The 26,014-nt window shown below is 40.5% G+C and overlaps 3 protein-coding genes across 7 annotated transcripts; all 3 read right to left on the bottom strand.

The window, feature by feature from the left end:
• Positions 1–353: 353 nt before the first annotated feature.
• Positions 354–7,317, bottom strand: otol1b (otolin 1b). Its single transcript, XM_079353277.1, has 7 exons — positions 7,199–7,317; positions 6,830–6,904; positions 3,415–3,636; positions 2,602–2,999; positions 2,396–2,485; positions 1,501–1,572; positions 354–1,419 (listed from the first exon to the last, which is right to left on the bottom strand). Exons 4-7 carry the CDS (start codon positions 2,984–2,986, stop codon positions 521–523), a joined length of 1,446 nt encoding a protein of 481 aa, XP_079209403.1. The 5' UTR covers positions 2,987–2,999; positions 3,415–3,636; positions 6,830–6,904; positions 7,199–7,317; the 3' UTR covers positions 354–520.
• Positions 7,318–10,114: 2,797 nt separating this feature from the next.
• Positions 10,115–13,300, bottom strand: sptssb (serine palmitoyltransferase, small subunit B). 5 transcript variants are annotated; one of them, XM_079354742.1, is made up of 3 exons: positions 13,226–13,300; positions 13,050–13,137; positions 10,115–11,233 (listed from the first exon to the last, which is right to left on the bottom strand). In XM_079354742.1, the coding sequence occupies exon 3, from the start codon at positions 11,218–11,220 to the stop codon at positions 10,978–10,980; it is 243 nt and encodes an 80-aa protein (XP_079210868.1). In that variant the 5' UTR covers positions 11,221–11,233; positions 13,050–13,137; positions 13,226–13,300; the 3' UTR covers positions 10,115–10,977. The 5 variants fall into 5 exon arrangements, with proteins under 5 accessions (XP_079210868.1, XP_079210869.1, XP_079210870.1 ...); XM_079354743.1 differs by having other exon boundaries at positions 13,050–13,134; XM_079354744.1 differs by having other exon boundaries at positions 13,050–13,134; positions 13,245–13,294.
• A 1,865-nt stretch (positions 13,301–15,165) lies between these two features.
• Positions 15,166–25,800, bottom strand: nmd3 (NMD3 ribosome export adaptor). The gene is made up of 16 exons (XM_079353763.1): positions 25,671–25,800; positions 25,198–25,289; positions 24,296–24,430; positions 24,076–24,172; positions 23,702–23,782; positions 23,031–23,159; positions 22,482–22,572; positions 21,485–21,563; positions 21,063–21,159; positions 20,453–20,570; positions 18,018–18,163; positions 17,562–17,674; positions 17,410–17,482; positions 17,097–17,203; positions 16,437–16,507; positions 15,166–16,229 (listed from the first exon to the last, which is right to left on the bottom strand). Exons 2-16 carry the CDS (start codon positions 25,239–25,241, stop codon positions 16,096–16,098), a joined length of 1,515 nt encoding a protein of 504 aa, XP_079209889.1. The 5' UTR covers positions 25,242–25,289; positions 25,671–25,800; the 3' UTR covers positions 15,166–16,095.
• Positions 25,801–26,014: the final 214 nt, after the last annotated feature.

Raw genomic sequence — 26,014 nt, 5'->3', positions numbered from 1 at the left:
AAAGTCCCAGTCAACTTTAATGCAAGGTCTCTTGTCCAATCATCCTTCAGATTTTATGTTTATGATTGATATAGGCAAATGCCATCATTTACTTCACTTATTTCATAAAATGTTTGTTTCATATGTTCTTATTCAGTTAAGAACCTACTTATAATTTGTTTAAGAATGGGATCCTTAACCCTACATATATGTAGAAACTGTCTGAGGTGTGTTCATTTCGCTCTTCAGGGTAGATCAACATGGTTTAAATCAATGGATCAGCAGTAAACAGGGCCATTCTGTACATATTTATTTTTCATTTGTTAGTCAGTCAGAAAGTAGTAAATAAGACAAAACATGTTTAAATGTTACCATTCCTTATACAATTATACTAGTGGGCAGTATTGTAATGTATACAATTATACAGTTGTCAAGCAGTACATAAGAGTATTTGGATTAGCACCACCAGTATTTGTCCTTTTTGAAGGCAGAGTCAAATTGACAAGGTCCAATAAAAAAAAAAGTAGTTTTTAGTGGAGTTTTAGGCTTTGTCTGAGTAAAGCAGGAATCCGGAGAAGATGCTGTCATCCTCACTGCTTGCGTAAGCTCCATTCCAATCTCTAAGGGTCTCCATCCACACCTGATCCCCTACTCCCAGGTGAAGCACCACCAGAGTGGACGCCTGGTCGATGTCTTGGCCATACAGAGAGTCCCTTGTCCTTACCCGTCGTGATCCATTTACTACTAATGTGGCCCGCAGAGGCTGATTCCGTACAGTGATGTGGAAGGAGAAGACATAAACCCCTGCATGAACACATGTGAAGCTGTTTGAAGTGACATTGAAGTGGTTCTCTTTGTTGTAGAAGACTTTGTCGAAGCGGATTGGGAAACCAGAGGGGGGAAAGGACTTTCTTGGAGAAATACCTACACTAAATGCAGATCGTTTCAGAGGTAACCCTGATCCCTTAGCTCCTTTGATTCCACGAATGCCCCGATCGCCTCGCATTCCAGGGTAACCTCTGTCCCCCTTTGGTCCAAGCATCCCTCTTATCCCAATTGGTCCCTGAGGTCCTCTGATCCCAGCTTCTCCTTGTGGGCCAGGAAGGCCAGGATCCCCTCGTACCCCTACAGGACCTGGGGATCCATGCTTGCCGTTCATTCCTGGGATGCCCATGCCACCTGGGATGCCTGGAGACCCTGTGTCTCCTCTATCACCTTTTGGTCCTCTCTCCCCAAATGTGCCACACTCCCCCTTATCCCCCTTGTCTCCCTTAGGACCCAACTCAACAGCCATTCCTGGAGGTCCAGATGGGCCCTCTTTACCTGGTTCTCCTTTCTCACCAGCAGTTCCATTCAGACCAGGTTCCCCTTTTTCCCCACTACCACCTTTGAGTCCTTGCAACCCTATTTCTCCTTTCTCACCTTTTGAGCCACCATCCCCTGCAGGTAAGAGAAACTATGTCAGAACAACTAAAGTCTGGCAACAACATTAAAGAACTCAACAATCTGTGGAATTTTCACCTTTTTGTCCTGGTTTCCCAAGCACTCCTGGTGGTCCTGCCATCCCGCTGCTTCCTCTTTCACCTTTTTCACCTGAAAAATGTACAAAGTATAGCTTAAATTGTTGACACCATTATAAGCTTAGCTGCAATTCATCTTATCTTGCTTTCTCATTTAAAGCATAGCCAATGTCTGCTAGAAACATTAAAACAGTCAAAAACATTTCAGTGAGAATACATTAGGCATCCAAGCTCTATGCCTTGTAAACATTGGTTTTATAGGTACTGACCTAAATGTGTTAGTATGGATTAGCAAATACATTAACGTATATAACTATACTGATGGTGCCCCTGATGGCCGCGGCCGATCTGCTGCTCTCGATGCAGACGGCTCCTCTTTGGCGTTTACTTACCTGGTTCATCCGTACTCAGCCTTCTGTCCATACCATTGATGCTGGTGTGTGTGCATGTGTGTGTATGTGAGTAGGTCTGCGTGTGTGTGTTGGAGCGTGGGGTGACTGTGAGCATGACTGTGAGTGTGATACTGTCTGTATGCGTGGGGGATGGGGGGAGGGTGGGAATGATTTTAATGTGATTTTAATGTGATGTTAACATGTAAAGCACTTTGTGCTACTTTTAAAAGTATGAAAAGCGCTTTATAAATAAAGTTTGATTTGATTTGATTTGATATACTGAACTGAATCAACGCAAACATTGGGCCTTGTGACAGTGTTGCTTCTCCCTCTCTGTTGTATAAAACAAATGATAATCCACTTGGCTACTTGTCAGAAGCCATGGGCTTAATCTCGTGATACATACTTATCATGCATTATATGACATGGATGCATTCTTGCAATAAATTATTTTCATTGTTATAAGCTAAATCGGACATGTACATTCAAAAGTTTTACACTTACCTTTGTCACCTTTAAACCCTGTAGGACCACTAACTCCCTGTGATCCTGGTAAACCAACTGTCCCTGGGATCCCTCTTTCACCTGGTGGTCCTTGATAAGAAAACATGGATGAAGTTAACTATTGTGTGTATAAACAGCACATAAAAAGAAATTAATTAAAAAATAAAACGCCTTTTTCTTTTTCAATTTTTTTAAGAATTGTATACCTGCCAGCCCACGGTCTCCTTTGGGCCCCCTGGGGCCTCTCTCAGGTGGACAGCACTCACAGAAGTTGAAGTAGCACTCATTATAATCCAGGGTGTAGTTCTCTGAGCCAACACCAGGGGTCTCAGTTCCCTCTGAGTAATACTGCAGATTTGTCCTCTCTGTGGCAGGCGGAGGTTGGGGCTCCACAGGTTTATGGCTCGGGATTGTTTTGAGAATCTTGGGCATGCTGGTGGTCACAGGGCTATGCATTGTTATCTGAGGAACGGGCTTCTTAGTGTACTGGTACTTTGGTTTGGGTGTAGTCTTAGCCTCAGCGCAGGACACCAAAGTGAGTGTAACCACAACTACAGCTGCAAGGGTCAACTGACAGGAGATTATCCTCATGGTTGACTAGGATCTGAGAACAGATGAGGTTATTCATGAAATTATGACCATCAATTTAACATTTTAGAAAATGCACAAATTATAACATTGGTACTGTTATACTTTTTCCCTCTTTCATTCTCATCTTCTATTTTAATTTCTTTATTTCTAGTTGCACATGTCCTTGGTGTTCAGATTCAGGTTTGAGTCATTTTGTTTCTCAATTATTCAATCTTATTGTCATCTTTCAAGTACATTTGGCTGGTTCTATCCGAATCTGTAAGGAAAATACATGCATTTTGTCGGGTATTGTTGATATCTATTGTCTAGTATGCTCATCGACAGACTTTTCCTTCTTTACACAGAAAATAATACTTTTCAATTAACATCATCAATAACATTCATTGTTCTGTTCTTTAGGTTTATGATTAAACATTGATAAGACTTACCCAGTTATGCATAAGTGGAATGGTCATTTATCCTCTGTAGCCTTTGCTTGGAGGCAGCTCGAGAAGCTCCAGGTCTGTCTGATATCTCTGCCAGGCTTGGGTGAAAGACTCCACCAATGAGGGGTGGTTGCTGAAGACACGGGGGGAGGTCTGAAATCCAACTACGGAAGGCTGGAGCTGACCCAAGAAGAACCACTGTGCTGTGGCCCGTCCTCTGTACCCCTGTTGTGTAGAAAGGTGCTTTTGTGACACGGGATATAGTGCCCACCAGAAGCACTCCTGTTGCTGCAAGCTAGGTGCGGAGCAAAGGCCGTGGGGCAATGGGTCACCTGATACAGGAGGCATTCCTCCAACATCCAACTTGCTACCAAAGCTCTTACGTGGGACAATGCCAAGCAAAGAGGCTACTGTGAATAGAGCCAGAGCACTATATACTCTGCATGATGCTTCCATTTCACACCTCTTTAACATGTCAAGTTAATGTTTGAGAGTATAACTTAATGGCAAGTCGTAGCATTTTCTCTGAAAGCTGGCACAGCACAAAAAAAATGGTATTTGGTTAGCATCCAACAAAAAGCTTTATCCTAAAGAGCCCGATAATCTCCTCACTCCATGACTGCTAAACCTGAGCTGTTTGTCAAAGGAACCAGCTTATCGCCCTCAAATCAGTGCAGTTGCAACGCTTCCCTGATCACTGTGACCGACTTTCTACACATGACCCCCATGACTTGCTGGCATCCATGTTTGATGGCTATGATTCATACTGTGTGGCTGGACAATGATTCATTCTTATGGTGTAACAAGATAGCAGCAGGTTTTTGTAGAAAAGTGATTTTCTGCTAGCTGTCTTGTCGAAACTCTCAACTTGCCAGTGACAATGAATGTTTGAGCAGTGGACATGCCTCAGTTGTCAAAGACCTCATGTCCTTAGAGAGATCCATGTCCAGGTATGAGTGAGCAGGAAAAAGGGAAATGAAAGATGGGAAACAGAGAGGGGTGCTGGTTGAATGGATGGATGAAGAGAGAGAATATGGTGCTTATTTAAAATCAATTTAATCTACTTACTTAGACTTTTCTGCATCCCCAGTACTTCTTTCCAACAGTGAAGTGTCCTCAACATGCCCCTTCGTAAAATCTGAACAAAAGCGGCATACTATGTATAGCTGAGCCCTGAAAAAGAGAGAGAGGGGCTCCCTCTGGGGTTCTCCTTGCCTGACCTCAACCCCATCGTCTCTTGGCTCCATTCAGACCACACACAACAGTGGCGGTCATCTTACAGTGCCCAGCTGGCCACAGAGTACCCAAGCATCGCTTACCTGTCAGTTCATTTAACACCCGCACTGTTGCAGCCCTCAGACTCCATCCACACAGAGTACAGGGGGAAACGAAGAGTTAACTTACTCAACAGATGCAATCAAGCAGAGAGAGGACCAGAGATGACTTGGATGGATGGAGGTGGATTGGTTTACATTAACCCCATTTAAGAAGATCTTGAAGCAGCAGAGAGATTGTATAGGGTGAGTAAGAGAGAGGCTGTGACTATTAGTCATAGATTTGTTTTCTAATCAACAAAGCAACATGTTACTTTCTATTGGATTATCCCCCCCCCCCCCTTAGGTGCTCTGAATACTACTAAGGTAATGGAGTGTTTTTTTGTTATTCACTGTAGGCCCTTATCAAAGAAAATCGAGATCCTGGCGCATTAGCAGCTAATGACTTTGGCAAGAGATCTACTGGCAGTGAGCACACATCTCATGTATTCAGATGGAGTACAACAACACATTCTACTGACACACTTTTTCTGACCAAATCTGTTTTGCAGAAAACAGAAGGAAACAATTGCTCTGTGCAAATCAATCAGCTCTACCTTTTAAGCACCTCTTTGACTGCTGATTAAAAAACATCATATTTTGTTCGTGTCATGTTTGCATGTTGTGCAAACCGTTAAATCAATTCAAGAGGCGAGGACTGTGAGTCTTCTCTTTTGAAGGGTTAAATGGCTTGCTTGCTTTGAGAGTGCTCTAAGGTTATGACTTTATCTCCAGCGAACATGAACAATCTCCACAAAGTAAAAGGGGTAATGTTGACTGTGGGTCATGAATACACTGTAAAAAGAGATACACATTAACTACTCAATAAAATTGAGGCAACAGATTGCACACATTATTATCAATTAAATCTAACTTTGTTAAAAGTTGAGTTAATGAAAGAGTTAACTAAAATCAGTTGCTAAAGAATAACCTGTTTAAATTGAGTAGATTAAAATAAAGCACACAGGTAAATTAACCAAATTTAAATAAAAATATTAAGTAGATGTCATGATAAAGAGCTGGCAGCAGAGACGCCACAAATATGTCATGCATTTGTATTGATCTGGATAACCCGCCTGCCTCCCACACCCACGACGGAGGGCCGGCGGGGAGGTCGGAGGTCGCAGCGCCTCCCACACCCAAGACGGAGGGCCAGTGTAAGTACCAGATGTGCTCGGGCATCCAGATTGGCTGCACCTGCCGCTGTTTGAGGTTTTGTGAGTCTTTAAGCTGTACTACACTACAATTAATTTGGCATGTAAACTGTATTAAAAACTGAATGAAAGGCAAAGGTACAAGACTGTGTGCATGATTTTCGTCAGAAGTCAAGAAACTACCCATCCCACAATCCTTTGCGAAAATATATTGGGGGTTTTTCTTAAAAGTAACTTTTGTTGTTAAAAATGTGTATACGGTTCAAGTGTTTTACTATCTTGAAGTTTGTGTCATGGAAAATATAAACTGAATTCACAGCAACATGACAAGTTTTATTAGTGCAAACGCCGAGCCGATCTGGATACCTGAGCACATCTAGTACTTACACTTTGATGTGACTTCAATTTATCACAGTTTACAATAGATAGGCACAATGGATAATAAAAGAACTAAATTCAGCATTTTAAAGATTTATAATATTAGTGCAACAAAGAATACAACTTCATTATTCCGTGGACTACACACAACTGCCTAAAATATGCTTTAATGTGATCTACAAAATAAGTAATACAAACTTATAAATGATTGAAATGAAGTTAGTGTTATTTGCAAGGGCAATGTGAATATGAATGCTGCTACTGTCAAAAACAACAAATAAACTGTAAGGTGACCCAAAGATTCCAGCTCAAAAGCTTTTGAGGAGTAAACAGACACAGCTTAGAGTCTGCTTTAAACTATGTAAAGTATGCAATAAATGTAATCTCTTAAATTTCTTTTGATTAACTGACCCTTACCAAACATTAAAACATCTGAGATGTTAGAGACAGACTAGCTTTGTCACTGTCAATATCGGAACATATGGGTGAATATCAACATTTTTTGCAATAATTCTGCAAATTTAGTTATTAAAAAAGAAGATGTAATAAAGATATTTTTCATTCTAATGTTACATTGTATGTCCTAGAAGTGCACTATGTGGTATGGGGAAGAGGATCTTCTTCTTCATAAACGTATTGATTCTATGACTGAGCAAAGAAAAACATTTTGTTTTAACTGTCTCTAAAAATATGCATCAAAACATTTAGGTAAGAAAATGTCTTCTTGGAAAACCTTTGAACCAAATCAACAAGTTAGTTCAGATACAGCCAGAGTAAGTACACTTTGAGAGGACAAGGATGACACTTGTTGAGCATTTGTAAAACTCCAAAAGCAATCTGGCAAAACATAGTTAAAATTAAAATAAAGTATTTTTGTATACATTCTCCTGTGCTAGTAGTTATTAATGCAGACATGTTAGAGGAAAATTTATGTATACATACATTTTTCACATGACCTCACGCGAGTCCCGTCTGCTCCCACTCCCAATGTTGGAGAGCAGGGAGGGATGATGCGAGAGGTCGTGGCTAAAAATAGTTAAGATCTTAATAAAGTGTACACGTTGTCCTGTGCTGCTATTGTGACACAGTTACTAAAACAGATGTGTAAGAGGAACATTGCAATTGTTTGAATCTTACATTTTTACGTGTACACAGAATTTTTTTTTTGCGTGACCTCTCCTGACCCCGCGTCACGCCCCTGGGGGGCGGGGAGGGCGAGGTCGCCGCGACTTCTCCTGACCCCGCGTCACGCCCCTGGGCTCTTCCTCTTTTCGGCTACCGGTTTAGAGCAAATTTTTTGGAAAAAAAACCCTATACAAATATTCAGTCATTTTACTTTACTCATTTATTTTCAAGAGAAAAGAAACGAGTGAAATAAAATGTCTAAGTCTAAATATAGACTGTTTTTAATGGTTGAAAAATTGCTTTTCAAATATTTACACAAATATGAAGATTTAAAAACAAAGCATTTTAAAGCAAAGTAACCAAAAAAAGAACACTATGTGTAATGAAAATAATGCTACCTGAAGAGAGGTCATAGCTAGATATACAATATATATATTTTTAAAGACTGTCAGTTTAACTCTAGTTGTCTTTGTATGTCTGTGTGTCTATTGTTGTTCGTGTCACTCAAAGACTGTGGTTTAATAGTAGCTGTAGGTTGTTACCATGGAGACATCCATTGTATGGACTCACATCTGTAGAAAGCCTAACAATGGCAACTTTTTCCAGAGGCCGATTACTTTTAGAAGTTTATGTCCATATGTGTGCGTGTTTGTTCATTTATGTATAAGACTTTGAAAGCTATTCAATGTTAGCGGTTATATTAATATTTGAACACTTTCTGGGGTTTTCTGGAGTGTGGAAATGTCTGTTGCCAGGAGTCCCCTCGGTTTAATCTGAAAGAAGCTGTCACAGGACACATGTAAACACAACAGAAACAATGCACCGCTTCTCTGTGTGTTAGCGTCTGCACATAGCTTTGTTTTCACCCTGTCATTACAGAAATAACCTTTGACCTCTTCCTTCATGGGACACAAATTAACATTTGAAGTATAAACAGAGGACCATTCTCCCTGATGGAGACCTTAAAAACATAACTTTTTTGTTGCAGAGGATCAAATAAAAGAAGGAAGATTTAAAGAATAGAGAACAAACAAAATGAATGAGGAAACGATGAGGAAAAGAAAAGAAGTGAAAAGAGAGACAGAAAAGGAAGGTAAAGGTAAAATAAGAAGGAAATGGTTAAAAGGAAGGATGCTAAAGAAATAAGGGGATTGGAGTACAAGTAAGGTAAGGAAAAGATAGAAGGATATGAAGAGAGCGTTTAGAAAAACATACAAGAAAGAAAGCAAAGAGGAGACAGGAACAAGAGAATGAAAAACAGTAAAACAGGGGAAATAACAGGAACAAAGAGGTGAGAAAGGTGCTTCAGTTGTATGTTGGAATGAGGACAACTGAGGATGTTGCAGACTTTGTATTTTCCAACAAGGTGGAGGTGTCCAATTACAAGACATCTAAACAAACTTACCATTCCTGTTTCTCTGCTGCTGCAGCAAAAGCCCACATCCTCTATATAATCAGGAAATATTGCAAGAAATGTGCATGTGCAGCTTCAAGCTCAGTACAATTAATTAAGCTGTATTCTATCAACAAGACCATCTGGATGTCATCCTTTGCACTGATTTTAATTGTGTGGTCCAAACAAAGGTGGGCAGGCAGAACATGGGCAAACAGAGCTTTGTGAGCACGCACAGGTTAGTGTCTGCACCAGAGAAAGTAAAGCCCATGGGTATTCATTCCTGTACTGTCCATTGAAAACTGGTTTGGTGGCTCTGCCTCTTATTGTATGAATTCACTTCATGTGGTACAGTTGATTGTGTTGGAAATGTGCCACCCATAAGTCTTTGCTCCTCAATTTCAAAGCCATGCAAGGCTGAGTTCATAGAAGACTTGAAATGCTGCATGGGCACAATTAAGAACAAACAGTAAGCATTGAAATTCATAAAGGAAACAGGATGACAAAGAGACCAATTGAGCTTCCTTTTTTAAACTATTTTTTTATTTCTTTATGTTTCAGTGATGTACAAATGCAATATTCATTTTGGTGGGAAAAAAAGGCCTCTCAAAGTAATATGACGTAAAAAAAAAATTGAGAAAAATATAAAAGCATATTCAGATGGAGAAATAACGTCAAAAACAAATTCAGTGTTATTTGTTTTATGGCCACAAGAGAACACAGATATAAATAATCAAATAAGTTCGGTAACTGACATTGTAACCAGCCAAGCATTTACCTGTGTATATAAATATATCATTTCATATAAATAAAGTTAATTTACAGATAAGGATTAGACTGTGATCAGCGAGCCCTTGACCCAAAGCACAAACAATCAAAGAGTATCTGAAACACACAACTAAAAACAATGTTCATTATTACTATCAGATACCACGTGACAACAGGTCAGCTATAGGTGAAGAAGACAGTGTTTGCTTTTCTTTTAGGCTGTTTTGACTGCAGCTTATTGCATTTTACATGTGCCTGCTTTGACTTCAGATGTTGATGAAGAAAAGCTGTGTCATTAACAAAGCCAAGCCTGAAACACAAAGGCGTTTTAGGCACATTATTTGCTCATGCTCAGGGCAGAGCACTCCTTTGAGACAACAGTAAAAACAGGCAATAAAGAGAGGGCCTCGAAACACGTGTATTCCTGTTATTACTCACTTTGATCAGTAAATCTGTGAATGTAAGCCCAGGACAAACATTGAAACTGTGACTGTCTTGGAATTCTTTGCATAGTTTGGGTAATTCTGTGAGCTCTCTGTGATGACCCTTGTTCCCTCAAAACAGGGAACAAGGAACAAGCTAAAATTCCTCATTTGTAAAATGAAACAGTTACCAGAAACAGTGTTTATGCCAAAAACTGTTTTGTTTTTTCCATTATCAAAACCTGAAGCAGACATATAGCACATAATTCAAAAACAGTGCACATCAAATGGCTGGGGATAGGAGTGTTGGACTAAATAACAGTGATTTCTGAAACAGCCAGTCATAAAAAAAATAATAAAAAGATTCCAAAAATATCATGGGGATATTTCAGCTTGGGCCTGGGAGACCAATAAACACTGGAAGAGAAGCTTTGTGAACTCAAAATGTTAACATACGTGTGTATAAAGTGGCACTGGAGTATCTACAAAAAGACCCAGTTGCATTGAATTATAAAGTGGGTGTTAGGTGATTTAAAGTTGTAATTCTCGGGCTAAAAGTCTCCTTTTTATTTTTAATAAGTTCATTAAAAGTCAAACAATTTCATAAGAATGAACTTGATTGCTGTAAGGCCCTATTACAAATGCCAGCTCCAAATCATGATGGGAAGAAACAAGTCCAGTATTTTCATGCAAATGATCTAACCATGACCCGCTTATGAACCTGTCATGCAAAAAAAAAACAAAAAACCCTGGGGTGGGATGCACTCATACAGGACATGTTGTCTGGAAAAAAAAACTTTCACAAGATGTTTTACATCAAGGTGGCAACAGTAATGAGTCTAATACCATAGGGTAAGGCCAGAGGGTTTGGGATGTAAAGAAGAGGGTATGGCTCTGACTTCCAGATTATTCCATAAAGATCTTCATGTTTATAGTCTTTAAAGAGAGACAAACTGCAGGAGTTGAGAAATTAGTTGGAGATCTCTCCCTTTCACAGCCTCTTTACCCCCCATTTAGTTCATAAGTGCCATGGCACTCTCAGGCTGGCTGCCAAAGACCTCAGAGAAAAACTCCAGTGCGAGGCGCACGTGGATGGGCACAAAGACATATGAGGTGTAGATTACCATGGCTATGGCAGAGAAGAGGACCGAGTTGAAGATGGACTTTTCCCAGGGCTCCAGGACGTAGATGCCTGTGATGAGCAGGTACTGGTAGTACAGCCAGGCCAGGTACTCCCTGAAGTTTTTGAAGCTCATCTTGAATGCTGGACTGAAAGAAAATGTCAGTGTTGCACAATGTTGAGAGATGCACACTGTAAGGGGATATTGTAGGGGATGTGAAGGGGGAAAAACAGAGGGAGGAAGAGAGAGGTTTTGACAAGAATTGGAGAGTTGGATAAACGTCTATACACCAATGATTGAACACAGAGGTAATATTGAAAGTAAATGTTAGGTAAGTAGAAGTACAGAAGTAATAGCAGAAAAGATGTCCTCAAAAAATTATGGTTGTATGTTTGTTTATTTTGATAGATAGATAGATAGATAGATAGATAGATAGATAGATAGATAGATAGATAGATAGATAGATAGATAGATAGATAGATAGATAGATAGATAGATAGATAGATAGATAGATTTATTTTGGATCAGAACCATAAAAACAGCCAATCCAAGGGATTACATGCAAAAGTACAATACTTGTTTCCAGCATGGTCCTTGGTCTTGATCATTATTATTGAGGCGATTGTAACATTGATCAAAAGAAATCTACTCCATCTCAGTTTATATTCAGCTGTGTATAATTATACATCATACTTTGTGAGCTAATTATATTTTTTCTGAGTTTATCCTTGATCTTCAAAGTCATGGAGTTGTTAAAAGAGTTAAAAAGTTCAGTCTGTTTCCAAGCAGAAGTACAGGTAAAATAAGGTGCCAACATTCAAGTCAAGTTCATCAAAGTTGTACTAACTTGGAGAAAAATCTGCCTCATTATACTTTTCAACATCATTAACTTCTACAACCTTTAGTAAAGTATATACTGTAGGTCAATGACGAAAACACTATACATTTCTTTTTAAACTTTGCATATCATAATAACACAATATTTAGTCCTGTACTCATGAGTACTGTCCACGAACTGATTTTCATATTCTGAACATTACCCTAAAGACAGCAAAACTGGAAATGTTTTTATTTAGGGGTGAGAAGCTATAGGAACACTCCTCCAAGTCCCTCCAATCCACAGCAGAGCCCAGAGGGAGGAGAGGAGACAGGTCAGCCTCAGGGAGCTGAGGGTCTTACAGGATCCAGTTGTGCAATTAAACACCTAAATTATACCAGGAAATCCCACGTGGACATAAAACATACTCTCTTACTTTCAAAGCACAAGTATTCACTCAGTTTACATTTGTTTCTACACATGGGACGCTGACACATAGGTTTAACATAGGCTACAAGGCTTCCTAACTGTGTACTGTACAATAGTCAGGCAAAACATGCACGTGAACATAAAGCTAATCAGTTATAGATTAAATTACTTGCATGGAGTGCAGTATGCATGGGTAATTGTGCATGTTTTAAGGTAACATGTTTTCAAATGTCATAAACAAAACCGTGTATTTATTCTAAGTAACGTTTACATAGCTGCAGGCAGGAACAGATCCTGCTACACAAGTAGGGGGCAGGGCCAACAGGTGCGCTGCAAGTGCATGTGCCTTTAGCTTCTAAACCCCCCCCCCCCCCCCCCCCCCAAAAAAAAACAAAAAACAGGGCATCTTTTTTTTAAATAATTAAACTAACTTAATCCCAAAGTTATTGTAAAATAGGCGCATCATATAGTATAGCTGCATTGACCAGCTTTATTTTAGTTCCTGAATCCAAATATATTTGGGGGGGGTTACATTTATTAACATGTCGGCTCAGGCAAAAGTTTATTTGCATATCAGGTGGTATCATTTATTAACTGCACAATTTCGCTTATCTTTTGTTTACTCCTTAATGTATTGATATTTCTGACAGATAATAGCCTGTATCAAAGGGGATATAAATTCTGCAGAGTATATAACTGAATCAATGTTTTGACTCACCTCAACTGCCTCTGTGTAATCCCCTGGATTAAAATAATGATGAAGGTATGCCGAAATCGGCAGCCCGCGTCCCCCTGCCTCTCCGCTGCTTTGTGTAAATGAAAAAAAGCTGTCTCACTAGTTTGCCACTCGTCTATATGTAATAAGTCATGCTGACTGTGAGAACGATGCCACACCTACTACACTGGCGTTTACCGTCGCGACTCACGTCACAGGTCGTGCGGGTGCAGAGACCGAGGAGCCAGAAGGCGATAGGCTACGGTTCGTTCCAGCATCCCGGGCAGAGAAACTCGGTGTCTCGGCTGTAGCTCTATTTAATCAACGTGCAGTGCGCTGTTTTGAGCAGCATCTTTCAACTTTATGAAGTCTTTGTCGCACCCTTCTGCGCGTCTGTCTCAGCACCACCACGCTGCCGCAGCACCGCCTGTGACGTCAGCAGCAGCAGAAAAACAAGCAGAGACAGCAGACAGAACAGACACTGCGAGGGGTGCAGTGTAGGGATGGTGAAGTTAATTCAATTCCAAATAAAATTAAAAATGATGACAGAAATGTTTCGATGATATCATAACGGTGCATGCAATAGCACAGGCATATAGCTGTGTGGAGCCTGGTGTTATAAACGAGATTATGTTCACACTGAAACAAACATTTACTAATTTTGGGTTAAATAAAACTGTCTGGTGTGTGATATGCCAGATGATGGATCGCAATGCACTCTATCAAGCCTATGACTATTAAAGGTTTGAGGAAAAAAAACACTACATTGTGAAAAACCAGAAGGATGGGCATGCAAATTGGAACAAAAAAAACCAAAACAAATAAAAACACAGCTGTGAAAGCTATGAAAAGTGTTTAGAGGCAATCAAACACAGTTATCTCCCATCTGCCTAACGGTTGCTGACCTGCTCAGGTCTTAGTGACTTGACAACAGCATGTATTATTGAAGTGTAAACACGGGCAGAGCCTCTTTGGCGCACAGGTTACACATGGATACACTTCAGATCAGAGCCGGTTTAAAAGGCCAGACACATTTTGAAACATTCCTTACACAAATTGTCACGTTTTATTGTATGAATATCCAGTCGTCGTGTGGCCTAACCAGCTGCAGCTTCCGGACGAGATCAGTATTCAAATCAGACATTCATCCTCAATACTGTAACTCAGATGTGAGAAACAACAATGTTGAGAAAATCTGATCAGGAGAGCAGTGACGGAAAATGAAGGACCCCCTGCTCTACATTGTTTCCCCCAACACACAACAGCCAGAGGGGACTCACTTCATTCACTTTCCCAAGTAGATCTGATTTCAGTTAAAACAAGCAGCTCAGGTGTGTGGAAAACAAGACTGGGCCACCTCCTCCTCCCTCCTCTAGTTATAGAATATGAGACATGTCACTAAACACACAGCCTGTGATACACACATTCTTCTGGTGTCTAAGATTACATATAAACTTCAAATCGAAAAGAGAGCGTGCCATGCAACACACCTGCTGACAAAAGAAACTATTCAACCCTAAGCTTTGGCTAGGATGAAACGCCTGTGGAGCTTGTAGGAATCATTAACTAACAGTTCTGCAGTTTAGGATACTTGAAGGGTTTGAATGATGTGGGGTAATTGACCCTTTGTTTTACTCAAATTTTACAATGAATCGTTAATGAGGCATTTGATAAAGTGCTGACATACTCAGATAAAGTATTTTTAGCAATGTACAGCTACCCTCTATTAAAATCAACAAGTTTAGAGGAATAAGAAAATGTGTTGATATTCCTTTAAGTTTATGGTGATAAGAGTTTTCCAGGTTATCGCTCCCACACTTTAGAAAGATCTGCCCATGTCTTTGCACTCTGCAAAATCTGTTAGTGCCTTAAAAAATGGTTAAGACTCGCCTTTTCAGACAGGCATTTGGTTTTTAATCACAACTGTATTACTTTCTTTTTTTCTGTTTTTCTATGAATAAAATGTATTTAATTTTTTAGAAATATTTTGTCGTCAGAAGTTTTTTTCTCGTGCTTTATACACATCAGGCTTCTCAGGCCATTATTACTCTTATTCTTTTCCTCCCGATTGAGTTAGACAAATGCATCGACTGACGCAACATTCAGAGAGAAAACAGCGTCCTTATTCATGTGTCTTTATTGTATTTTTAAGTGTTATGAATGGTGACAGGGTGGAGCGGTTTGATCATGAGCAAAGGCTGACATCAGTTGCTCATCACTCGAGATCATTTAAGGACGTGATTGTTATGAAAAACAGCTTAAAGTATAATTTGCATCCCCTTCTTCAGCCTCAATGAGAGCAATGCACTTTATATGGTGAAATGATGAGTCGCTGGGCGAGTATTTGAATATCTGTTGGCCAAATGACAACATAATCTGTCTCATTGAACGCAAGAGCAGCTATTTCAATGCATTACTCCCCTCTGGTGGCTTTACACAGTAAAGTACTTGACTACACACATTTGCTCAGACTCAGAAGCTCTGCAAACTGAACAAGTTTTTTTAATATAGGATTAAATCATGAAATAATGGGATGTCTATTTTGGATGTTTGATGTAGTGACGCTTTCCAAATGAAGTGTGTAGTTCATGCTGTGTTTTATTATGTACTTTGGATTAGGGATACAGGTGATGAGTTTCATATTTAAAATCTCTTAGAAGAGCGTGGCAGATGTTTATTTTGATATAGTTAACTAGGAGCACTCTTTTTCCACGTCATTTAAAAATACAATCATTGAGAAAAAAATGTTATACAAATCCACTGAAAGTATGTGAAGGAGGCAAGAAATCAGTTTAAAAAAACTGAAGGTCAAGTTTCTGAGCAGAAATGTATGTGATAAATCCTTATAACCACTAACACAGTTTAAGGGTTTGACACCACTTACATCAGCCTGTTGACCGTTTCTCTCAATGTGACACAATGTTTGTGGATTTTTTATTTGCATTTTTCCTCAATTCCTTTCAATGTGTATACTTGTATCACTTTTTCGTCAGTGGTGTTGAATTTCACTGATCAGCCGTCAGTGTCACTCGGACAGAATGACGCTCGGCTACTCTGTCATCATGTCGGCGCCTTCTCCTCCTGTGGCATCCGACAGGCTGAGCTCCTCCAGCATCTCGGTGAGCGAGATCCGCGGCGCTCCATCATCCTCGGCGTCGCTCTCCACTGGGATCTTTGATGCATCTGAAAGCAAGAAAAACCCCACATCTCTTTATTAATTATCCCAAACATAATCTATAATAACCAAACTACACCTTTAAGCAACGACAGACCTCGAAATGAGTCGTATCCTAACAATTTAAGCAGCAATCCTTAAATTGTAAAACATGACAGGGTAAAGGCTAAAAGGACAGTGGTGCACAGAATAAGTCTTTAGGGTCTGCTGTTCACCTCTGAAGATGTTAACATTTTTCCTCAGCGCGTCATCCTCCTCCAGGTCCTCCAGGAAGTCCTGGTATTGTCTAGAGAGAGAGAAAAAACAGGTAACATTTCTAAGACATACAGGATACACAACATTGTTGGCACAGTTTCAGACTGGGAACTCGGTAATCACTTCAGGTATTTTAAGAGTTATTCTTTATTTTCTGCACTAAACAGACATCTGCGCAAATCATTACTTTACTCATAGCCACAAACAGATCTGAAGGATTTAACTATTGTTTATGCTTTCATAATGTTCCATGGACATGGTGATCCTAATGGATTAACCCTGTTCTTTGTAACATTTCATGAGGAAAAAAAACAGTGTAATGAAGCTCCTTTTAAAGTCCATCAACTGTGACAAACTCGTGAATGAACTGCAGTCACACTGGATGACTTGTTTTCTGTTTTGTTTATGATAGCTGGTGTTGAAGCCAAAACGTCTTTTTTTTGTATGCATGTAAAATACACATTGGTAACACAGTACGTTTCGTATACATGGCTAGCCTCAAATCAGGGATGGTAACCCGACAGTACTTCTGAAAGTAACAGACTGTCTGCGATTTGTTTTTTGGATGAAGCCTTTTATTTACATCGAGAACATTTACAAACTCTCCATTACTCTCCTACCTCTCGTCATCTGTGTCCATGCCTTCACGGTCTCTGGCCATTTCCTGCAGCTTCCAGTTCCTGCGCTTCACCCTCCTGCTGCGGTCGTAGCTCTTCTTTATCAGCACCTGAGAAAGGTTTACAGTCAGGTATTACATAAATTTAAAATTAAAGTAAATAAAAAAACTACAACAACAGAAGTCTACATGTGTTTTTATGTGATGCTATGCAGGGATGTTGCACTAGAGGGCAGTGTTAATCAAGTGGCTAGCTACTAAAGGCATCTGAAGCTGAAGTTATGTTGTGCGTAGTGAGGATGTTCAGTGACTCTTACCACATCAGGGACGTGGTGAGGGTTCATCTTATTCAGGTACTCGTCATTGACGTTGGAATTGGCAAAGTCGAACCTGCAGAGTGAGACATAAATGTTCTATTAAAGCTGACAACGTTGCTCTCAGTCTTTACCACCATCATCCTCGTTCTTACCCCAGCACCATGTCTCCGATGTTGAGCAGGTGGCCCAGGAAGGTACGACAGTGATACTGCTGACTTGTGTCCATCTCGGAGGTTTTCTGAACCCACACCTCGGCCAGGGTGTGCTACAACACACACACACACACAAAAGGAATACTGATGTTGTTTGCAGCCAATAAAACGACATTGCTGTTATTCTTCCCCCCCCCCGATTGAGTCAGACAAATGCATCGATACTAATGCAACATTCAGACAGAGCAAACAGCGTCCCTGCAAACCTCATTCCTTGCACCCTGCAAACAAACACTCCTGTGTGTTTCTGTCGTTTTGGCCTGACTCGTACATACAGGCTCAGGGATAATGTAATGGCGTGCTATTGATTTTGCTTCCAGAAGAAAAGCAATGTTCCCTCCATAATGCAATCTGTTCTGCAAGAACACACAAACACACAAAAGCAAACTCTCTCACCTTATTGGACCTCATGCCGGCTCCAGCACCCAGCTTCTGGTCTCTGATGATCTCGGTGTCCATAACAATGAACTCCTCCAGCTGCCGAGGTTGACAGAGACTGTTGAAGGGGGTTCGCCAGTATGTGTTTCCGTCCACCTCAGCAACTTATGAGTGAGAGAATGTTTGTATTTATTTCTGAGAGTTAAAATCAAAAAAAAAAAAAAGGCTTGACAAGACAAAAATCATACATTGTCTCGAAAATAACTTAAAGGCACGTATTATGCAAAATACAATATGGCATGTTTTTCAAACACTGACATGCGTCCATACTCTACAAACCCCCCAATTATGAGAAAAGTCCATCCTCTCCATATTTTGTCTGCTTCACTTTTCAGAAAATGCGTGCTCAAACAGGCCATTTGGTGATTTTCCCTTTATGACATCACAAAGGGCAGTAGCCCCTCCCCCAGGTGGGTGATGCTCCCACAGCTAGCAGTTGGTTCTGCCCTCTGAATCTGCCTTCTCACCGTAAACAAGTTCTAAGCAGGGTTAAAATAGATGGGTTTAAAGGCATAATCCAATAAAGGATCAGAGTGGATTTTGACTTAAAAAAACTTCACAGACATGCTCGGGGGACATCTGAGACTTATTTGAAGTTGTTGAAAAGGAGGATAATATGTGACCTTTAATCTTAGATGCTTCATCCTGGGGGAAATTATTGATGCTTTCCATGGCTGTAGTTGTATTTCAAATTAAACTAATACGCATCTGATTTGTCTGTTCATGTGTTTTCTATATATTCCAATTAGTCCTAAAGAATGACGTGTCTGGCATATTGCAAGTGAACTGAATGCAAGCAGTCAAACAGCAAGCCAAATATTTTTAATCCTGCAATTAATTGCCATCTGCAGCTCCAAGTCTGCAGAACAGAGCTCTGCCTTGAGGCAGATTCTGCTTACCCGCCTGCTCGAAAACTTTCTAAAGCAAAAATAGCCTGCTCTTTGAAGAGTAATTAAAAACGTGTGTGCCGCTTCCAAAATGCCAGAATTCAGCGGAGGAGTGTCTCAGCCTCACACATCATAAGTGATCACAGCAGATAAGAGGAAACACCTCATCCCTTGCCGTCATCATCCTTGTTTCGATTATAAATCCATTTCAACAAGGTGACTTTTCTATCACAGTGTGTGTAATGTTAACTAAAAATATCTGCTTTAGTTGTGCTATGCCGTGACTGTGAGCGGAGGGAGGCTGCTGAGTTCAGGCGCCTGTGATGAACATGTGGCTAACAGACTGTGGCCGGTTTGATGCAGCAGTGAAGAGTTTCAACCCGCAATGACTCTCAGATATTCTGCCTAGAAATGTGCTGAAATCATTGTGATGTCAGACATGAGTTCAAGCATAAGTAAGTCCAATAAAACTATAAAGTTACAATAATGTAAAGTCAATCCATCACACATCATTTCTCTTTAGAGTCTTTTAAATGTTGTGATCATTTCAATTAAATATCAAAAAATAAAATAAAAACTGCAGCTCTGTCAATTTCTTAGACAAGAGAACATATTGACAACCCCCTTAGCCAATGACTGTTTTTAAATTTAAATCAAAAATGATTCAGACCACTGAACTGAGCAGGCTTTATTTAACTAATGATTATTTGTTTTATTTGTTTACAACCAAAAGGTCCCATTGCTGACTAAGTCGACAGTTTCTAAACCATTTGTTTTTTTTGACCGTCTATCAAAGCAAAACAGCCAAGTTCAAAATTCTACTACATGAGGAGTATACTGGGTTTTTTTTAATTTGATGCAACTGTTGAATGATTTTCTGTTTAGTTACTTATCGAGTCATGCCCTGATGGTTTTATTTACTACAAGCTTCAGCAGGTGAGATGACTTTTTGAAAGCCGCTGCCTGAAGTCTTCCAGAGTTTATGTCCCTCACAGCACGTATAAATGGACGACGGGAAAGACGCATATAATAGTAATACTGGAGAGTAGAAAAAGAGTACAATGCAGCGTAATTGTGTGTGTGAAGATCATACTGGATGTGAATGTCATTGCCCCCGTCAGCTCGCTCACACGAACATTTCCTGTTGCGTTTAAAAATTGGCTCTCTCTGACTTCTTGTAGAAGTTACCAGGGTGCTCAGTAGAAAATGCCATTTCGGCTCACACGTGGAACTTAACCCAAAGAATTCAGGAAATGTTCAGGACTTTTGTGTCTTTGTGGAAAGGCTTAGAGTTCAATCTGTAAATCTTCAGCTATGTAAAATGTGATCGCCTATGAATACAGCTCATTTATTGAATGTGGAGGTCTCTGATTCAAACTAAAACAAGCATATAAAACACACTGCAGCTTTATTTACACACAACAGTGTGTGTGGCGCTTGTAATTGTCTGTGTTGTCATTAGAAACTGTTCAAACTCAGCGGTGCTCTGGCACTAGAAAGACTCACTCTGCAGGGTGTTGGGATCGATGAGGTGGATGGTGCTGGTCACACGGACGCACACACACACTTGACCCATGTTCCCCAGGCTCTGCGCCAGCCGTGGCGAGAGGCACACTACGTTGTCCTGGCAACCAGAGAAAAGCAGACAACCTGGGGGTCAGACTAAGGTCACAGGAGAAGTAAAAAAAAAGACTATTGTAGAAAGTTCATGATGTGTCTTGCAGCTCGTTTCCAGAGAGAGAAGCCTTATCCTTCAGGGGAATTACAAAGTGTTGCTCTTGATTTAAACTTCGAGAACTGCGAGGAAGCTTAGTGTTACATTTGGTTGAAGTTTGAACACAATAATCCAATTAAGCTAATGATATTTGAAAACAAGCAGAACCCTTATCTGATTCCTATTTATCAAAACTGTACAGTCCTAAGTTTCTGCATGTCAGCAGATCAGAAGTTTGACATTGCTTTGACTAAAAGTGGAGACATGTTAAGAAATACAGCAGATCTGGCTCGTCATCGGTGTTGAGATGATGTGGACAAACCTAAGCACTGACCTTCTGGTGAAAAAATAAAAATAAAAAAATACAACTTGATAGAGAAATAAAGATATAGACACATTTACCTTGCAAACAGGTACGATCTCCATAGAGAAGGTGCTCTTGTAGTTAAACGTGTTTGAATGGATGTCGTGAGAGATGAGGCGCTGGGATGTCTTTGACCTTTAAATAGAGACAGAAGATTATTTTCTATATGGGGTAAAGCTGATACAGTATTGCCCGAGTTTTATTGTTGCAGGAGCTTCATTAACAGAGTGCAGTTTTCACCTGAACAGTGGAGTCAGGCCAACATGCGGCCTCTACATCCAGCAGACTGATTGTCATGTTGGAGTTACTGTCGTCTATAAACTACATCCTGCAGCTTTTTCCACCGTTAACATACATTTTCATGAGACATTTTGTTTAATCGTAGTGATGCACATCCTGAATCAGTTTCGATCTAACTCATCCTCATGCGGACAATGTGCTCAGGCTGAAGAGCCCTCACCTGCAGGGAACGGTGCACTGGAGGAAGTCAGTCATCTTCTGCGCGTGCTGCTTGGAGCCATAGTAGAAGTCAATGCCATCTGAGACAGGGAGAGGGAGAGAGTGGGAGAGAGAGAGAGAGAGAGAGAGAGAGAGAGAGAGAGATCACTGTTGAGCCAACCTGTCCAACACAGGGATGTCACCAACCTATACACGATGGCAGATGAATACAGGAGCCACATGTAGCCTCTATAAAGCTTTATTTATGCCGAGATATGGAGATGATCTAAAACGACACTCTCAGTCAGATCTGCACAGTCCTGTCCAAGAGTGCAGAGCGCTGCTGCTGCTGCTGGCCTGTCACTCACAGCTCAGTGTGTGCCTGGGTGTTTGTGGTTGGAGGTTTTATTTATTTTGTGGGGACATGAATCTCTTTACAGACTAACACGGCTGGTGATTGCCTCTCTGCAGACAACAGGCAAACTGTTGTTTTGGATGAGTTGAGCTAACAGTGAGTCTCAGAGAAATTCATGTACGTCAACATTAAGCCCTTTAAAGTGATGGAAACGTTTCATGCCAGATGTAGAGTCTAGCATCTCTAAATAGGGCATGAATCAAGTTTGCGTTGCAGGAATTTGGTAAGGCATGGCTGCTCTGATTACAGCGCAGTGATCAGATGCACGACGATGCCCCTCGGAGGCCCACGCGAGGACAGCTGTATGGTCTGATTGGTGCCAGTGATATGCACGCACGGCTTGCCGTCTGGTACGGGAAGGGGGTAATCAACACTCGACATGTCATTATGTTCTGCTCAGTTCTAATCCACATTAGTTACGCTGGTGACGAATGAGACGACTTTCAGACTTTTCAGTGTGGTTTGATATGAAGCCAAGGGGACAAACACAAGCCCATTCCCTTGGAGATGTGCAGTCCATCATACACAAACTGGAGAAAAAAATTAAATAAAGTAAAAAAAAAGTAAAAAATAAATTTAAAAAAATCACATGCCATTAACCTACCGTTGATTTCTTTGATGTTGAGGGCATTTTGGTGGAGTTTGTGTTTGAGGATCAGCTGCTCCAGGTAGTAGAAAGTCTTCTTATGAACGGTCTGCACACAAAAGAAAATCCTCAGTCATACAGAGAGCGTTACACATCCCAACAGCCCTCTGTCTACATCATGTAAACGCATATGGACAGCTTGTCATCTTCCTCATCCTGCTGCTTCATTCAATCTTCAGGGTAAAATAAACAAAACAAAAAACAAATTCGATTTAGAGCTTTAGCCTCAAAGGCAACAATGATTTTATTACTTCCACTAAAGTCAAGTCACATTTTGGGAGCAGAGCCAGTGTGAAAAACAAAAGGAGAACAATTAAAATTCTTTGCAGTAATATATATTTTTAGTAGTTTTTCCACAGTGAAAGCTTTCCAAAAAAAGAAGAGCTCTTAGCCCTTATCGAAATGCTGCTGCAAAAAAGCATTAACTTACAACTTCCTCTGCAAAGACTGACGGTTTTATACACAAATTGACTTACAGGACATTTCTTCAAAACCACCGGCTCCTACCTTCTGCCTAACTTGAACCACGGCCTTCCAGAAGTCCTTGGCTTCCACACGATGGCAGTCGTCGCACATCTGATACTGGATGACAAACTCGACCACAAACACCTGCTGTAGAATCGCACCATTCATCACCTGGAGGGAGAAAAGACAGCGACAAGTGACACCACATGTTCTGACTGCATCAAACAAAAAGGGTCTGCTTCTATAAGTGGTTGTTTCTGGACAGAGAGAACAAACACCTGTTTCTATAGTGAGACTTCTAAGACATTTAGATACAGGGGTTGGAGCTTCAAACAGCCCAAACAAAGGTTTTGGCACAAGACTCAGGTTCTCACTAAAGGTCAAGGAGATGAGATGACAACCACTGCAAACTTCCTTTCCCAAACACACAGAATTCAGTCAAGAACAGACGTCTCCAATGAAAGAGATTTTTCCTACAATTTAGCAGCATATGTAGTGTTTTAAAAAGTCACTTATAAAAAGCTGATTTATGTGCGTTAGACCATGGCATGATCATTGTCACGAACACGAAAGAAAAGTTTTAACACAAACTGAGCTTACCACCTGAACAGATGACCTTTAGATAATTGAATGTCTCTGCTCCCTAAAGACACTTTGTCCTTTTCTTTGAATGCCACTGTCCCACACTTATCCCTTCCTCTCTGTTCTCTCACCTCCTTCTGGATGGTCACTTTCATCTTAATCCTTTTGGAGTGTGGCTCTGTCCAGAGGAAGCCGGCATCAATGAGGCGTACCTGGGACAGTAGAGGGGGTCGTTAAAGCCATGAAGAAGACAAGCGAGCGGGAACTGGAACTTTATTTTGAAAGTTCATCTTTGGGCATATTGTTGGTTCAACTTACATTATCTGAAGAGCACATGTTTGTGAATTAATAAGGGCAGCATTATATATCTTGAAAGGTGCCGACTGTGCATGTGTATGGTTTTTTTTGTCAACATATACATGACAAAAATGGATTTCTGAACAACCTGTGATATTTTTTGTGCATTTGCCATTTTTGGAGAAGTTTACATTAGAGCCACACTTACTTTGGTCATTGAGCTCTTAATTTTTTTCAGGCAGAGGGCCAGCAGCTCCCTGGACTCCAAGGCACACTGCATCCAAGTAGCAGGAGGCTGCAGGTATCTGCATGACGAAAGAATATACACATTTAAAGCGGAAATTCGTTTTGAAAACTCCTCGATGAAGAGTGTGAAGAGTTTGATCTATGCGAGACGTGGTGACATAGACTTTCTCTTTGGAACAAACCTTTCACACTGCTTGCAGAAGCTCACTGTCACCTGCTTGGGGATTCCCTCTGAGATGTCTACCTGAGTGCGAAGGCAGGCTACACACATGTTGGCTGGGTTTGGAGGAATAGGGACCCCACAGGTACAGCACAGGCTGGGAGGCAAAAAGCAACATTAGTAAGAGTCAGTGAACTGATTAAAAATAAATAATACCACTATCAATAAAATATACCATCAACATGTGCTTTAACAAATGTAAACAACAAAGCTCTTCTTATGGATTTTTGACTTTCAGGCTATTATTATTATTATTATTATTATATGACCTAAGCGCATCAGATATCAAAGCATTTCAAAAATTGCTCTTGGTTGCTGACAATTGAGACTTTGGGCATTCCAACACTAATTTCTTTTTGTGCCATGGTTGTGTTTAAATGAGCCAGATCAGTCCTGATGAGAGAGCCGGGCCCCTTTTTGTGGCCGTCTCAGCCTTCAGTCTCTGAATATATGCGTGAGTGAACGTGACAATGAAGTGCTTTGAGTTTAAAGAGTTGAATGGGGCTCTATACGTGCCAATCATTTCCTGTGTTTAGGTGCTTTTAAATGAAACCGGCTCCACTTGATTCTTTTCATAGGGCCTCTTTTTGTGGTTGCGCTCAACACTTTCGAGGGAAGCTTGTAGCTTAGGACATCTAGAGCAGTTTGGGAGTACTCATGTTTTGTCTATGCAGCCATTGGTTTTGTGCTGCATAGATTTTAAACAATGTGCCAATGTTTAATATAGCAGACCTCCAGGTGAACAGACAATTATTCTGTAATACAACAGAGAAGGGCAGGCATGCCGTGCAAAGTTAGATATTGGAAAAGATGTGATAATATGCGTTTCATTGTGGCTATTTTGTTGGGGTTTTTTCCACTTACATATTCCCCTGGATGCTTGTGGCAGGAGCTTGTATGTACTCCATTCTTGTTATTCAACTTTGTCTGTGGATCCTTGTGTGGGCCAGAGATCACTGAGAAGAGAAACATGACATATGAACCAGTGCTGAACCGTGGACATGTCAAACTGCAGGCGAAACTTTGACAGTAACAAGACGAAGATTAGCCCACGTTAGCTGGTAGCAATGTGTCGTAAACTTCTCTGTAACAGCATTAACATAAGGCAGGACTATAGTCTCGTTGTTCAATCAGAAATTGTGAGGTTTTTTTTTAACTCTACAATCATTGAAGAGCACTGTTTGGTCTTTACTTGGCGCTGCTAGCCGATGGTCTGAATCAGTTAGCATTAAAGGCTAAGTTGCTAGTCTCGATATCAGCTAAACATTTCGCACAGGTGGATGACAAAAAGTATTCGGTTACTTCAGCTTCTACAGCAGAGTGATGACAGAACTCACATAAGTTTGTTTGTAGGGAATTCCACAAAATACCATGAAGTAAAGTCCTCCACGTTTTCCCCACAGAGGACCCAGGAAGGATTGGTGACGTCGTGCGTGGTCAAAGGACCCCGTAGCTGTCTTAGTTTGCCTGAATAAATTTCAGTCAAAATGCAATTCCAGTCAATTAAAAAGGCAACTTCAAGGCATGTGGAGAGTAGCAACTGATCCACAATATCAAAAACTCTCACAGGAAATAAAATAACAAATATTTGACATAGGGGTTTGTTTTATGAATAAAAAAAATCCACAAGGAATAAAATAAAAGAAGATTAAAGAAATAGTAAGAGGTATCTTTTCCCATT

This window comes from Symphodus melops, assembly GCF_947650265.1.
Source record: "Symphodus melops genome assembly, chromosome: 10".
Classification (NCBI taxonomy): Eukaryota; Metazoa; Chordata; class Actinopteri; order Labriformes; family Labridae; genus Symphodus; species Symphodus melops.
Note: the sequence above shows the minus strand (reverse complement) of the source record. Positions and strands in the feature narration are given on the sequence as shown.

What these genes read in the sequence shown, in the direction of transcription:
- sptssb (XM_079354742.1), bottom strand. Translation starts at nt 11,220, where the DNA reads ATGAGCTTCAAAAACTTCAGGGAGTACCTGGCCTGGCTGTACTACCAG.
- nmd3 (XM_079353763.1), bottom strand. Translation starts at nt 25,241, where the DNA reads ATGGAGTACATACAAGCTCCTGCCACAAGCATCCAGGGGAATAT. An exon ending in AAGTGACCATCCAGAAGGAG is followed by an intron (nt 23,160 to 23,701) that starts GTGAGAGAACAG and finishes TTCTCCCTCCAG; the next exon opens with GTGATGAATGGTGCGATTCT. An exon ending in CGATCCCAACACCCTGCAGA is followed by an intron (nt 18,164 to 20,452) that starts GTGAGTCTTTCT and finishes CTCACTCATAAG; the next exon opens with TTGCTGAGGTGGACGGAAAC.
- otol1b (XM_079353277.1), bottom strand. Translation starts at nt 2,986, where the DNA reads ATGAGGATAATCTCCTGTCAGTTGACCCTTGCAGCTGTAGTTGTGGTT. An exon ending in AGGGTTTAAAGGTGACAAAG is followed by an intron (nt 1,573 to 2,395) that starts GTAAGTGTAAAA and finishes TACATTTTTCAG; the next exon opens with GTGAAAAAGGTGAAAGAGGA. An exon ending in TGGGAAACCAGGACAAAAAG is followed by an intron (nt 1,420 to 1,500) that starts GTGAAAATTCCA and finishes TCTTACCTGCAG; the next exon opens with GGGATGGTGGCTCAAAAGGT.